Source organism: Aricia agestis, chromosome 6, assembly GCF_905147365.1.
Source record: "Aricia agestis chromosome 6, ilAriAges1.1, whole genome shotgun sequence".
Lineage (NCBI taxonomy): Eukaryota > Metazoa > Arthropoda > Insecta > Lepidoptera > Lycaenidae > Aricia > Aricia agestis.
In genome coordinates, this window is record NC_056411.1 from 5,595,022 (window position 1) to 5,612,181 (window position 17,160).

The window sequence follows — 17,160 nt, forward strand, 5'->3', positions numbered from 1 at the left end:
AACGCAAAGATTGGAGTACCCAAAGACGACGAATATTTAATAACTCAAAAACATGGATATGGAAAAAGGAACGAAAGAGGACAAAGGCTCATAGACTATGCATTACAACACAAACTAATGATAATGAACACGTGCTTCAAGAAAAAACACAATAAAAGATGGACTTGGTGATAGCCAAACGGACTATATAAAAACGAGATTGATTACATCTTATCAAACAAGCCGAAAAAATTCCAAAACATAGAGACATTAAACATAAACTACAACTCAGACCACAGGTTAATCAGAGCAACTATAACTCTTGGTAAACAAAAGAAAAGCCGCGCCAAATACACAACAAACCAAATCTTCAAGCTGAAAAGTATAAAGGAAATACAAACATACAACGAACATATAATATCTCACCTTGCTTCTACCTGCTCAAAAGAGGAACATTACTCGGTACAAAGTCACTACGACAAGATAGAAAGGGCAATAATTGCTAGTTTAGAAAAATCAAGTCATAATAAAAAACAACACAAACATAAAATAATATCAATCCGTACAGAACAACTACTGAAAAGAAGGCAAGAACTGCAAAAAGTCAAGAACAAATCTCGAAGCGAAAAGAACGAACTATCTGCATTGTATAAGGTTGTGAACAAATATATAAAAGCAGACTATGCAAAATATAGACTAGAAACAATAGAACAAAACATAAAAAAGCACTGGCAGCACAAAAAAAGCATTAAGAAAACTCAGAACGAATACGACATGGATAGAGGGATTAAACAAACATGGAAAGGAACTGCTCACCAGAACAGACATAATTAAAACAGCATCAGGATTTTACAGAGAACTGTACAGTATTAAGGATGAAAACAGAAACAACCTAGAACTAGAAAGTAACAACATAATCGATAACCCACAGAAACTGAACATCACACCTATTGACGGCACTGAAATAATAGAGGCTGTTAAGAAACTTAAACTAGAGAAAAGCCCAGGCTCGGACCGCATCCCAAACGAAGCCCTGAAAAACTCAAACACAATGCTCATCAACGAACTATTTGAACTTTTCAACATGATCCTGCTAAGCCCAGAAATACCATCTCAATGGTCTGAATCCAACATTATATTAATATACAAAAAAGGGGACCCAAAAGACATCGGGAACTACAGGCCAATAAGCTTGTTGCCTTGTCTTTACAAACTGTTTTCCTCTATTTTTTTTTTTTTTAACAAAAGAATTAGCCCAACTCTTGAGAAACAACAACCAGTAGAACAAGCCGGCTTTAGAAAATCTTTTTCAACTGTCGACTACATCCACGCACTAGAATTAATAATTGAAAAATATCAAGAGAGCCAGAGACCTTTATATATGGCATTCATAGACTATCAAAAAGCCTTCGATACTATATTGCACGCAAGTATATGGGAAAGTCTAAAGGAACAAGGAGTAGAAGACATATATATTAACATCATTAAAAAAGTGTATGAACACAATACAGGTAGAGTGAAGTTGGAATCTCTAGGCCCAAGCTTTGCAATAAAAATGGGAGTGCGTCAGGGAGACCCGTTGTCTCCAAAAAATTTTATAGCCGTCCTAGAATCTGTTATTAGAAAACTAGACTGGAGTAAATTAGGGCTCTACATAAAGGGAACCTATTTAAGCCACCTTAGATTTGCCGACGACCTCGTTCTCCTGGCAGAAACAAGCTCTCAATTACAGTATATGATACAAACCTTACATCAAGCAAGCACAAAGGTAGGGCTAGAAATTAATACGAAGAAAACTATAGCAATGACAAATAGTTGGAAAAGACCTCTAACAATAAATGAAAAGCCGCTGGAATATGTAGAGAAATATGTCTACCTGGGAAAACTTGTAAGTTTTGAAAGACAAAACAGAAACTTAGAAGGAGAAAGACGAGTCCAATTAACTTGGAACAAATACTGGAGCCAAAAAGACATATTTAAAAGTAACATCCCAGTAGCCTGTAAAACAAAAATTATGAATACGTGCCTCTTACCTTGTCTGACATATGCATGCCAGACGTGGAAATTCACCGCAGACGTAAAGAAGAAGATAAACACCTGCCAAAGAGGACTCGAACGCAGCATGCTGAAAGTTAAAAAACTCGACAAGATTAGACATACTGCTATTAGAAAAACAACAAAAGCAAAATATAGTCTCAATCTTGCTATGAAACTTAAGTGGAGGTGGGCCGGGCACGTGGCGAGGATTACAGATAAAAGATGGACAAAAATATTAACTTATTGGAAGGGTCCACAAGGTAAACGGGCTAGAGGAAGACCTATAACACGTTGGGACGATGAAATAAAGGCCACAGCAGGCCAACATTGGCTAGAACTGGCACAAGACAGAGAAAAATGGGGGCACTTGGAGGAGGCCTTTACCCATTCAGGGGTTCATGTAGATTAATAAATCATTAGTAAGTAACTAAAATAGGATTAAAACAGTAATTACAAAAAATAATAAACTAGCTGTAAATAAGTTGTAAAATTAACATGTAACCTAGTTGTGTAAATCTATATGAAATAAAAAGGCTTTTTTATTTTTATTTTTTATTTATTTATTATAATAATTGTAATGCCAAGTTCCTAATGAAAGTGCATATAACAAAATCCACAGTGTCGAATCACTTGAATCTAACATCCTGCGGCCGAAGACTCGTAACCCAGTAAATTGTATTTCCGCAGCAAATCTCATATCTCCAATTTTCTGTCACAGAAACTTGAGACGGGATGTTAGATTAACTCCGACTTCCATTGAGTAACATGTTTCATTAGAAAACTGATTTTCATCGACTGGATAATCCGATTCGATTTTGTTACTGATTATAACTTTTTTTTTTTTATATTATAACTTTGCGGATTAACTATCGTAAGGACTTTTGGTTAAGCATAAGCTGCTAGTTACGAAGGTCTATGTTCTATTTTAGGAAGGTTTATATTCCCAAGTTACGAACGTTCCATTTTCCGGTAATTTTACATGGCAACGTGATGGGTTGATATAATGTAGTGTTAAATGAGCCCCAAATATGAACTGCGTTGACTAAACGCGCATATAAGCAGACGTACCGGCTGCAGTGTTGGGCTGCATATTAAAATTTTGAATGGCTCATTCGAAAATTATGTTGGGCTCATAAAATTGTTTAAAAAAATGTATATCTTATAATGCTACGTATTATATTGTAAGTATTATGTTGTACCCTTAATAGTAAATATTAGTTACGGCTTAAGAATTAATTGACCTCAATTTTTCTAATTATCAACTTTATTTGATTTTTCTCTCCGTTACAACCATCCTCATACATCAAGAAATATTCTAAAAAAAAATCACCAAAATCTGCCACTCTCGAGATTAGCGCTTATAAGTTAGAGATAAAGTATGATAGTCTGTAATTGCTGAGTACTCGCATACAGTTTTACTCGATAGTTTTATTCCAAATCCAGCAAAAACCACTGTGTGGACCGTAAAACTCACAGCTCGAAGGATCTCATTGAGCCGGCTCGATGGAATTAAATATAAGTAATCAAATATTATATAAAAATAAGTCGGGTTTTCCTTCCTGACGCTATAACTCCAGAACGCACTAACCGATTTCCACGGTTTTGCTTTCGTTGGAAAAGTCTCGGGCTCCTTGAGGTCTATAGAAAAATCAGAAAAAATTCAAGAGAAAAGCAGGAAATCAGGGAAAATCATTTTATGGCAAAACAACGTTTGTCTGAACAGCTAGTACTATCTAATTTCCTTCGATTTGGAGTAAAACTATCAAGCAATGCTGAATCCTGTGACGAAATACCGAGCCGTGGTTTTTACCCGTGATTTTACCGTACTTAACAAATCAAAATGTTCCTTCTCCGAAAGGGTTGAATAAACCCTATACTGCAAATACCAATATTTGTATTTCGTTACCAAATGTAATTATAGTGCTTCCCAGAAAAATGTGGAGCTAAAATAATATGATAAATCATATTATTTTTCTCGTTGCTTACCTATTATTTGTTTCCGTACCCGGTTCTGGGAAGAAACTGCCGTAATAATAAGAAGCCCCGCCGAGCTGTAATTGTTATCTTCTTCAACATAATATTTTTGTAATGTGCCTTATTGATAACTGGATGACGCCCGCAACTCCGTTGCGCCAAAATTAATTTATCGCGTGGGAACTGTAAATTTTTTCAGGATAAAAATTATCCTATGTCCTTTCCCGGGACTCAAAGTATCTCTGTACCGAATTTCAGCCCAATCGGTTCAGCCGTTTGGGCGTGAAGAGGTAACAGACAGACAGACAGACAGACACTTTGACATTTATAATATTAGTATGGATAATTAAAGACGCGAGTGGAAGAACCAGATAACTAACATTTTATAACATAAGGACAATAATTACTAATTTTTTCCCTTATAATTTAAACAAATCTTGTGACTTACCTACTTTACTATCTATCTAATATAAAATCCAAAGTTTTTGATTTTAAATCCTTTTTCCGGCCCTAAATCCTCCATTTATGCAAAAAACGGCAATTTCTTAACTGTTACCTCCTTCTTCCACTAATGTATTTAATTATTAATATTGCAATTTTAACCGATATTTAAAAAGAATGAGGTTTTGTTAAATATTTGTCGCGAGGGTGTTTTAGTCTTAACTATTTGTATCATAGAAAATGTTTTTATGGTGGTAATTGTGTAATATGTGAAGTTTTTTTATCCGTACTGATTTATAATATGTCTATGTTAGTCAATTTGTTTATTATCTCTCCATGATAAAGCCATTGTACTGATTTGAAAATATTTGACATGATACTTTGCCTCAAGGTGGTAATTGTATAATATGTCTATGTTAGTCAATTTGTTTATTATCTCTCCATGATAAAGCCATTGTACTGATTTGAAAATATTTGACATGATACTTTGCCTCAAGTGGACGCAGTCGAAGAGGAAAGGACATAGGATAGTTATTAATATTATCATCACGTCACAACGTTCCGTCTGTGACCATGTAAACTTCTTAGACCTTACAAACTGGATACGGTCATTAAGTAACCGCGATCAAAACTGGATACCTCATAAGTCATAAAGTAACTGCGACCGAAACTGGATACCTCATAAGTCATAAGTCATAAAGTAACTACGACCGAAACTGGATACCTCATAAGTCATAAAGTAACTTCGACCGAAACTGGATACCTCATAAGTCATAAAGTAACTGCGACCAAAACTGGATACCTCATGAGTCATAAAGTAACTGCGACCGAAACTGGATACCTCGTAAGTCATAAAGTAACCGAGACCGAAACTGGATACCTCATAAGTCATAAAGTAACTACGACCGAAACTGGATGCCTCATAAGTCATAAAGTAACTTCGACCGAAACTGGATACCTCATAAGTCATAAAGTAACTGTGACCAAAACTGGATACCTCATGAGTCATAAAGTAACTGCGACCGAAACTGGATACCTCGTAAGTCATAAAGTAACCGAGACCGAAACTGGATACCTCATAAGTCATAAAGTAACTGCGACCGAAACTGGATACCTCATAAGTCATAAAGTAACTGCGACCGAAACTGGATACCTCATGAGTTATAAAGTAACTGCGACCGAAACTGGATACCTCATAAGTTATAAAGTAACTGCGACCGAAACTCCATAGTTGCTTGTCATTCTTACATCTACCTTACCTCTACCTCTGGGTAAAAAGTTAAACTTTCAGCTTTTATAAAACGACGAAAGTTTATCATTATAATATCCAACTATCCATCACTGCACAGTCATTTCTTTCCAAATATTTTTACAGTTGCACAATAAATGCTAAGTAGATGCATATGTCTGTATGGTTTTGAAAGATTTAGGTTATCCTGTGATAATAGATAATATAATATTATGTGTGTAAATTCTCGCGCAATTGATAGGCTCTGTCAATTCAGTACAAATTTAGAAATGCATCTATGCATCGCGTTGCGTTCTGAATCAACACTGAATGGTTATTTAGGTTACGCCAGGCCTGTCCCACTCGCGCGTTTAGGTATCGAACTGTAAGTACCCCCTTAAAAGGGCAGATCACAAGGGTGAAGGGACTCACAAGCGAGCGGTGACGCGCGCGCAAGATTTTTTCGTCGCATATATCTACGTACTGATTTAACCGATTTGACAGAATCGTTATTAATCTGATAAATATGAACAATTGAAAAAAAGTCAAAGAAATATTTCAATAAAGTAATTTAAGACTTTAAAATACAAAAAAAGATAAAAAAATGCACAAACATAGCAAATAAACCAATTTGTTACAAACAAACCGCATACTACACATAAATAAACACAAGTTACTTTGTTTAAGTTGTAAAAAATTCCTGACCAGCCCCTACACTATAATTGTAGGCACCTAGCACTGCGCGGTCGGAATTTGAACTTAATAGTATCGTAGCATGAGTTGTTATTTTTTTAAACGGGTTTCACAAGTGGGAATTCTGTTGGTACTACTAATATATATTCTGTGGTTACGCTGCGTTTCCACCAAAGCTATGTTGCGAGGAATGTGTTTTTAGGATCCAATAGCATCGCCGCGCTGAGCGAGGTCATGGCAATATCACGTCAATGAAGCGATTCTATTGGTTCTCAAAAACATATTTCACGCAACACATCTCTGCTGACGCAAACGCAGCCTTATGGGGTTATTAAAAGTCACCCATCGAGCTTCTGATGTTGGGTATATTAAGAAAGGCGTAAACGTGTAAATGAATGCTGTGCTGGGATTATTCTCGATTATTTTGGATCAAGTAGGACGAGCAGTAATCGCGAATTCTGTCGGGACTTTTAATTTTTAGGGTTCCGTTCCCAAAGGGTGAAAAGAACTACTTAGACTTCGCTGTCTATATTCTGTGTATCCATCTGTTATCAAGTTATCTCACAGGGAAAAAATATTTTTCTTATTTAAAAAATATAATAGAAATATAACAATATTATTTTTATAAGCTTCTTCCCAAGGGTTCCTTATTAATATAAAAATACTTTAAATATTTAATATAGAGCATCGCATTACTACAAGAGTATTTTATTCATAATAAATAAGATAGAAATAAGTAAATTCAAGATAGAAATAAAATCAACATAAGAAAGCCCGGATTCGTAGTAACGAATTAAAACGCGTAGCGTCTCGGAGAATCTTCGAGATTAGTGGGGCTTAACTTAAGCCGATAGAAAACGTTTGTATTTATTTCAGCTAAGTACTATACATATAAACAGTTTATACATATTAATTATTAACACGTTTTTTTAATGAAATAAGGAGCAAACGAGCAAACGGGTCATCTGAAGGAAAGCAACTTCCGTCGCCCATGGACACTCGCAGCATCAGAAGAGCTGCAGGTGCGTAGCCGGCCTTTTAAGAGGTAATAGGGGAGGGTAGGGAAGGGAATAGGGTAGGGGATTGGGCCTCCGGTAAACTCACTCACTCGGCAAAACACAGCGCAAGCGCTGTTTCACGCCGGTTTTCTGTGAGAACGTGGTATTTCTTCGGTCGTGCCGGCCCATGCGGCTCTCACACGTATTAACATGTACATAAATTGGCTTTATAAATGAAGACGTGAGTGGAAGAACGTGTCGCGGGCTTCGGAAGCGGTGCCATACATTTTCGTACACTATAATAATTATCGCGAGCGGCCGACGACAGTCGTAGGCCGCGCGCGGCGATGCACGGAATTGTACCTTTAAAGTACCGTATTATTTTCTCTCAGGATTGCTTTACAAAACCGCAAGACATTTTTCAAATATTAAAAGAAAAATTTGAAAAATTATGATCTATATATTATATTACTACAACTGCAGTACAGCCAAAACTCATGTGGCAAATGAAAGCCTGGCTCAGATATAAACCACGTCAATACAACCGCAACAGTCTGGAATTACAAACGCGCTGGTATATAATGTATGTATGTGTCAGTGCATCGTAATTATTCACTTTGTTAACAAACTTTTTATTGGACATTGATAACAAGCTTCATAGTTCTAGAAACAAAGAAATAGTTAAAAACTATCTGCTGTTAGAATATAATATTATTAGGTAAGTATATAATATTATTGTCGTACAGTAGGTATGTAATATGTACTATCAGAGAAGTTGGTTCCTAGGCATATGGGGGACCTACGTAGTTTGGTCGCGTTACGTCAAACCTAGCCGACAAATCACAATAAACAGACATGATCCGACCAAAATATGACGTCGGCCTGTCAACTGCCTTAGGCTGCGTTTCCACTGAAGCGAAGCGGAGCTTAGCGGTGCCCGAATTGACCAATCGTGCTATTCCAGCGGAATGACAGCGAAGATTTTGAGCATGGTGATTGGTCAAGTCGACACCGCTAAGCTCCGCTCCGCTCCGCTCTGTTTCAGTGGAAACGCAGCCTTACCTAGGCAATTTCCTCGTAATTTGGTGGTCCTACGTCAAACACAGCGGACAGATCATGACAGGATAGGTTACACAGTGCGGCGTAGGCAGCTTCTCTACTCGCACGAGAGCAGCGCGACATTGATATCAGAGTTGAAATGATAATGACAGCTAGAGTCAAGCCAAGAAGAATGAATACAGAAAGAAGTATTAAATATATTACTATGTATGTTTACTATAAATATTTGGCGCATTTGCTGCTGGAAGCGAAATTTTAGTAAAAGACTCTCATGAAAAGTTTGTACTTTTCATGATATAACCCGCTAACTAGGCATTCAAATCCGCATAAAATTATATGCCTTTCGTGAAAACATTATCATAACACATTATTCCGCGGATTAATACTCTACCTTAACCGAAAGCCTCAAATCCAAATAACTTTATACAAACCAGCTGCGATTCCTCGAAAACTCCGCAAAAGGTTTTTTTCTTATCTTTATAAGAATAGGGTTCCGTGCCCTTTTTTTTTGGTGTGCAGGGGAAACCCTTTATGAGTGCCCCGGGTTGGGATGTGCCTCAGCTTAAGCTGAAGCACCCCGGGGGTATGTGGGACTCCCGACATCGGGCTTACCCACTAAAACCACTCGCCCATGGACACTCGCAGCATCAGAAGAGCTGCAGGTGCGTTGCCTGCCTTTTTAAGAGGGAATAGGGTAATAGGGGAGGGTAGGGATGGGAAGGGAATAAGGGAGGGTAGGGTAGGGAATAGGGTAGGGGATTGGGCCTCCGGTAAACTCACTCACTCGGCGAAATACAGCGCTTTTTCACGCCGGTTTTCTGTGAGAACGTGGTATTTCTCCGATCGAGCCGGCCCATTCATGCCGAAGCATGGCTCTCCCACGTAAAACCAGACTGACCGTGTAACCGTAGTCTTACAAGCCAGCAAGTGACATTGACTGGTTTCGTTGAACCAGGCCAGCGACGAATTTCATAGTACACTTTGTGCACAATACGCAAGGGCACTGTCCTTTCCTTTACTTTAGCCAATATTGACTATCTATGCTAATTATTATAAATGCCTTCACGCCCAAACCATTGAACCGATTTTGCAGAAAGGTGTGAAGATATTTTGAGTCCCGGGAAAGGACATAATATGATATTTTTTATCCCGGAAATATGACGGTTCTCGATGTGCGATAAACGAATTTTGGTGCAACGCATCTTTTAAGAGCTCACCTGACTCTAAAAATCAAACATCGTCCTTCTCTCTTCACACTCACGCCCGTCTTTCATATGCCAGGTGAAAAAGGACGGCGCGGAATCATCGCCGAGTTAGTTTTACTTGAATAAAAGACGAACTATAATGACTATGAAAAAAGTGTTTTGAGCAAATTTAGGTTTTATTAGATATTAAAAATTATTAAAGAAAAGATAGCAAACTTCGAAGATCCAAGCAAAAATGTGTCTAAAACAAGGTTTTTTGTAAAAAAAGAAACTATCGAGCATTTTTTGAGTAATCGTGTTTTCGTCTTGAGCATTTAATCTTTATGAACTGAAATTACTTGTGTCAAAAAATCTGTTTTCTAGACCTTACAGATTTTGAGATCTTGGTTAAAGTATGTAGTCAAGTTAGGGTCATATGGGCTCTTAATATTGAGTAGTCCACTTGACTGATTCTGATTTATTTAGCACGTTATTAGTATTACTCTACTTACTGACGAAAATTATAAGATTCTTATGAGAGCTGTTATAGACACTGAGTGTAAAACAGACCTAAAAGGATACTAACCGCCGCACTCAGAGACATTTAATTATGATCAATCTTCAATTTAATGAATAGTTTGACAGATAATGTATGAGGCTTATGTCAAAGAGTGTGGCAGTAAGTTACCTAAAACTTACGTTTTGTATCTTTTATAGGGTCCAAACTAAAATAAATTGATAATATAAATAACGAGATGACGCCCGCAACTCTGTTGCGCCAAAATTAATTTATCACGTGGAAATCCTAATTTTTTTCGAGTTAAACAACATTATCTTCTCCCGGGACTCAAACTATCTGCATACCATTTCAACAAAATCGGTTCAGTGGCTTGGATGTGCAGAGGTAGCAGACAGACACGCTTTCGCATTTATAATATTACTAGCGACCCGCCCCGCCGTCGCACGGGTATATAAAATATAAAGCCACTGAAAAAATGATTAAAATCGATAGCCTATGAATATATTATGATCCTTCACGTGGTCTACTTTTCATATGTGCCAAATAACATAAAAATTGCTCCAGTAGTTCGCGAGATAAGCCCTTTCAAATAATTTCCCCCGTTGTTTCCACATTCTCCTTAATTAGTCTTAGCGTGATAAAATATAGCCTATAGCCTTCCTCAATAAATGGGCTATCTAATACTGAAATTATTTTTCAAATCGGACCAGTAGTTCCTGAGATTAGCACGTTCAAGTTAGCCCTTTCAAATAATTTCCCCCGTTTTTTCCACATTTTCCTCTATTTCTTCGCTCCTATTAGTCTTAGCGTGATAAAATATATAAATGGGCTATCTAACACTGAAAGAATCATCAAAATCCGTTGCGTAGTTTTGAAGATTAAAGGGAACAAAGGGACATGAGGGAAAAAAGCGACTTAGTTTTATAATATGTATAGATATAGAAGATAGTATGGACTATGGATCTATTTTGGTTCTGAATTGCGTATTTATCTTCTTCTCGTAAATCTTTACTAATTCTTAAGTGTGTTTCCAATTATTAGTAATCAGGTCAATTAATTTTAGTAATGAGCTTAACGTTATTGCTTAGGCGGCTTAACTTGTAAGTCAAATCTCAATTTACTAGTATCGGATCATCGGTAATACTCTGCCTGGCTCCAAGACAGGGAGATTAGATATAATGATTTATTTATGACTGAACATGAAATCAATATACGATAGACACTAATTATAGGAAACGCCGAAGAAAGAAAGAGAAGACGTAACGTTGTTAGTGGCGGCCGAAAAGGAAGATCTTCCGACCGAGAGAGATAGCATGCTCGGTCAGGCCGAAGCCCACTGACGTCATTTCAGATGTTGTATATATCTTGCCGTTCTCCGAAACTTCGATAGCGCGATGCAGGAATGTTAGGCGAATTGTGGGTACCGCCACAGGTCTATTGCCTGAATTAAACGATTATTTATTTGTTTATTTATTTATACCCATGTAGAGCTTAGGTAATATTGATATTATTATTGAAGATTTAGTCTGGTTAAATCAAGATATATTTGACAAAAAAATCATACAGCATTTTCGTAGAGCTAGTGTGGGCAACCGTACGGATTTAAATAATCTGTCCCAGGCGCTATGTTTGAATACGTACTGTATGTACCATCGAAGAAATTGAGTGAGAGGCAGTTGGCGGACCTACGTCATTTGGTTGGATTATGTCAAGTTAAGTATGTAGACTGGGCTTAACAAAACGGAAGCAAAATACACAGGTCCGCCATCTGCCTATTAATCAACTTCTCCGATAGTAAGTTAACTATATTCACAACGGATCTAAAGGCTTTAATAATTATTATGTGAAGTGATTAACTTCTTTAACGGCATTTTGCTCTTTATGAGATGGGTGAAAGTTTTTAAACTCTCGACAAGACATGTAACGATGGCGAAAAATAGTGAGGCGCAGGATGAGTAGCCGGTACGGCGTAGAAGTGGAAGCAATAACATTTTCTCTGTCTTCTACGAGGACAAAATCTTTGTCGCTCGCTCCTGCAATTTTATTCCCGCAGCAACCCATTGTTTTTAATCGTTTAAATGACAAAGAATAATCAAAGGATCATGGGCATTTTGATATATTGTTCAACAGAGATAAAATATATACCATTAGATAGCTCTTAGTGAGTAGGTAAAAAAGATATATGGCGCCCAGTCCCTAGCAACTGTACATTTTGAAATAATGTACAGTCAACGTACAAGGCCGGCGTTACCGACGTAGTTTTTGTCGTCTATGTGGTAAGATTTATTTGCGCTTAGAAAGGTTACGGATGTCTTAAAAAAACCGTTTGATGTGTACGGGAGGATAGGGGAGTATCATAAAAGGGTTCCTTGTTGACTACGGAACCCTAAAAATAACGTAATATAAAATAATGTAACGTGATGTTATCAGCATGAAATGTATGAGCGCTGATGTCACTTTTAACATGGCTTTACTCAAAAAGTATAACAATTAATCTTGACAAGCGCCCTATTGGTCATTAATGTACATGGGTATACCTTCCTAAAAATAAACAATCCATTCCTGTTGAGCCATATACCAGAGCCCATACATTTTTGCCATGATGGGCAAAAAAAATTGCCTGTTACATTTCCGCAGCTATCCACTGTGTATTAGAGGCATCAAGTCAATATTTGCGTCGCTCAAATCAATCAGTCCATGCAACAATTACAACTGTGTACCAGTTTAATTGAGAACAAATATTACACTGGCATGGAGATCCACTGCAATCAAAAGCGTTGTAATGTTCTAACAATCTAATTTACGCTATCGGCGTTCATTATCTCATTGATTTTAACATCGATATTTGTGGCTACTAAACTTAATGCTTAGTTCTTAATCGAGATGGATAGACAAGCAGCAATAGCCCAAGCTTTAATATAGAAGAAAAAAATTACGTGGGAGAGCCATGCTTTGTCACGAATGGGCCGGCTCGACCGGAGAAATACCACGTTCTCACAGAAAACCGGCGTGAAACAGCGCTTACGCTGTGTTTCGCCGAGTGAGTGAGTTTACCGGAGGCCCAATCACCTACCCTATTCCTTTCCCTACCCTCCCCTATAACCCTATTCCCTCTTAAAGCAAATAAATTACTAGCTCTTTGTGTTGTATAATTTTAACAGTTATAAAACTTTTGCTGTCAATAAAATCCAGTAGTATTTCTTATGACCTTTTGATCGCTTCTACATAAAATTTCATCGATAACTGCCACTCTTTTTATTACTTTTGAATAATTTCACGACTTTTATATTTGTTTGAACTAACTGACATACATCTCACGACATTTCTGGATCCTATGACATAGTAAATAATATAAAAAACGTGGCAAAATGTTCGTTGATGTCCATGAGATTTCTATTGGGACTGGAATGAAGCCTAATTATTTTGGATTAAAATAATATTAACTGTCCTGTGAAACTGTATGTTTGTTTTTCTGTTTGGTGATACTTATTCATGCTTATTAAGATTAAGATAATATATTATATTATTAAGAGTTTCGGGAAAAGATATAGGAAATGTTTTAATCCTGGAAAAATAATATTTAACTATCTTCAAAATAATTATGCAGCTATTCAAGGTCCGCTACAAGCTATCATGCGACGTATTCAATATGCCTAACAGAGACAAACCTACCTTGTATAATTATAATCTGTGTAAATACTTTAACTAGTAAAGGCAAGCGTCCACTTCTTTGTATCGCATGCATCGCGGACGCATCGCATGCATGATGCAACGGATTTTAGATTCCTTACGCTAAAATAAGAAACTGTTGTATGAATTTCTATACAAGGCATAATAAAGTCCGTAGCGTGTGATGCTTTCGATACGTGCAATGCAGGTCTGAAGACGCTTAGCTAGGCAGATTTACATTGAGTCAGTAACTGACTTCAGACCACTGACATGTCAGTGCTGACCAGGCACTGCCATAGTTGCCAAGGCAGATTTACTATGAGTCAGTGGTTGTCGTCAGTGTACTGTGCTGACTTGAAATCAATTTACACTATGGCAGTGCACTGATACGGCAGTGGGCTGACGTCAGTGACTATGTAAATCTGCCTTAAGGGCATTATTACTTTACTTGCTGATACCTACCGACAACTGTCAAATGTATCCGCCTCACTAGCGGCGGGTGCGTGGAGATCTGGCACTCGTAGTATCCTTCGTCTCGCTCACTCACGTACTGTATGAGCAGGCGCCAGTCGTTGGGCTGCTCGAACGCCAGCGCGTACCGCGAGTCCGCGGAATAAGTATGGCGGCCGAAAGAGAGGAGGTGTAGGTCGTCTCCTTTTCGCTTCACCCATGATATCTGAAAAAATATTATAGTTTAATCTTCATTTTTTTTACATTAAGTAGACTTCTTTAGCGGCTGTATGCAGTCTATTTGGAAAGGGCAAAAATGTTACACACAATATGGCATGATCGAATATTCGTAAGACGGAGGGAGAGTAGGCAAACGGTGGGGCGTATTAGAGGAAGTAACATCTTTTTTTTATGAAATAAGGGGTCAAACAAGCAAACGGGTCACCTGATGGAAAGCAACTTCCGTCGCCTATGGACACTCGCAGCATCAGAAGAGCTGCAGGTGTGTTGCCGGCCTTTTAAGAGGGAATAGGGTAATAGGGGAGGGTAGGGAAGGGAATAGAGGAGGGTAGGGAAGAAAATAGGAGAGGGTAGCGAAGGGAATAGGGTAGGGGATCGGGCCTCCGGTAAACTCACTCACTCGGCGAAACACAGCGCAAGCGCTGTTTCACGCCGGTTTTCTGTGAGCCCGTGGTATTTCTCCGGTCGAGCCGGCCCATTCGTGTCGAAGCATGTCTCTCCCACGTCACTTAGTAAATATATGTTTGCTTTTACTGTCGGCTTGGGTTCCAGCACTTTCAGCTGTAAATATGTAGCTATATTCTCAGAAGCTATTTCATTGCAAAATGGTTAGATTCAAGTTACGTTGTTAAATTTTCAATCTCGTTTGTGTATCTGTTAACTGTTTGTCTTGTTTGTATGTTTGTGTGTGATGTACAGTGGCATAAATAAACGAATAAAGGTCATTTAATTTTATGACGTAATTGTGTGACAGTAGAATTAGAGGTAGAATACGCCACTGCGATGACCTGTAGCCCTAGCACGGCCACCAGTAGAAATGCGAAAGTATAGACAAACTGTGGACATAAACTAAAGGTGCCGTTCCGATCTTTACTGCGGCCAATCGCGACCGACAAAAATTCAATTAAAATGCCACTTTATGACAGACTATAGTATATGTCATAGAGTAGGATATAATTTGAATTTTGAGGACTATAGTCTGTCATATAAGGTGACATTTTAATTGAATTTTTGGGAACGAAAAAAGATTGGAACGCTACCTTAAGTGTATCTCCATAGTTTATCCATACTTTCGCATTTCTACTGGAGGCCGTGCTAGGGCTACAGGACATAAAAATTCTAGAATATAATAGAATATCATTTTTCTATGTATTGGCTTATTTTGTTGCAATAGATGTTATAGTTATTGGAGCACAAGCAATAATTTATATCTTATTTTATTATAAGAAATAATTAAGAGCTTTGAGTAAAATAATGTTTTAAAGAGATTAACATGAAAATCACAAAATGCCAACGATTTTGCTAATGTAATGAAATCTTCAAAGGAGATAAAGATATTAATCTTTACTCGTGTACTTTTATCCGAGTATTATATTATCAGACTTGCCATATTAAAGCCGAACTTGAGAGAACCTTAAATAGAAGCCTTACCTAAGAAAAGCGTTATTATAACGTCTTACTAGCAAACTTATTACTTTTGTGTAATAAAGGTTGAATACCTCTCATTTTTAGGGTTCCGTACTTAAAGGGTAAAAACGGGACCTTATTACTAAGACTTCGTTGTCTGTCCGTCTGTCCGTCTGTCCGTCTGTCCGTCTGTCCGTCTGTCCGTCTGTCCGTCTGTCCGTCCGTCCGTCCATCCGTCCGTCTGTCTGTCCGTCTGTCCGTCTGTCTGTCTGTCTGTCTGTGTGTCTGTCTGTCTGTGTGTCTGTCTGTCTCTAGGCTGTAACATAAGAACGGTAATAGCTAGAAAGTTGAAATTTTCACAGATTGTGTGTATCTGTTGCCGCTATAACTAAAAATACTAAAAACAAAACAAAATTAATATTTAAGGGGGCTCTCATACAACAAACGTGATTTTTTTGGCCTTTTTTGCTCTATATCAATAATGGCAACAGGTACGTAGGTACTTGAATTTTTCTCAAAGTCCTTAGTTATATTTGAGTGTACTTTAATATTTTATAATAATAATAAAATAAAATTAAGGGGGGTTCCCATACAAAAAACACAATTTTTTGCCTAATTTTGCTCTATAATGGTACGGAACCCTTCGTGCGCGAGTCCGATTCGCACTTGGCCGATTATTTTACGAATTTAAATAATTTGATACATCTGGCGTCAGAATTCACTAGCCTTTTTATTCTTTAGACATTCTATATTATATTATGTAGGGGCGAGAGTCCGACATACGATGGGAACAATTTGGGGATGAGAATACAAAAAATAAAAAATATAATATAATATATCCACAGCCGAACATATTATAGCCTCCTCTTTTTTGGAAGGCGGTTAAAAATGGGTTAATAGTGGTGGAAAGATAATATGCGGAGCGGAACGGCTGTAATGAGCTGAGCTTCTCAGTCACACACTTAATAATTGTCTTTGAGTCTATTATCATCACTTTCACTAGGCTGGGCAGAGAAAGAAACTGGGCTGAATTCATTGGGAATTACTAGCGGATAAATTATTTATTTCGCGGACGTTACACCGTGACCGGGCTGACGTGTGCATGTGACTTCGATCAAATGTTTCTGCAGAAATATTTGATCGAAGGCCTGTGACGTCCTACGTATGACAACCTGTTCACAAAGTAACCGGAGTTAAGAGAGCGACTAACCCAAAAAATCAAACATCGTCCTTCTCTCTTCACACTCACGCTCGTCTTCAATATGCCAGTTGAATAAAATT

The 17,160-nt window shown here is 37.7% G+C and overlaps 1 protein-coding gene across 1 annotated transcript in view; it reads right to left on the minus strand.

Moving 5' to 3' along the window:
- LOC121728450 (obscurin) overlaps positions 1 to 17,160 on the minus strand; it is a 38,306-nt gene that overhangs the window by 11,032 nt on the left and 10,114 nt on the right. The window contains exon 3 of the mRNA XM_042116646.1: positions 14,245 to 14,458. Within this exon, the coding sequence (XP_041972580.1) occupies positions 14,245 to 14,458 (214 nt within the window). The remainder of the gene's footprint in view (positions 1 to 14,244; positions 14,459 to 17,160) is intronic.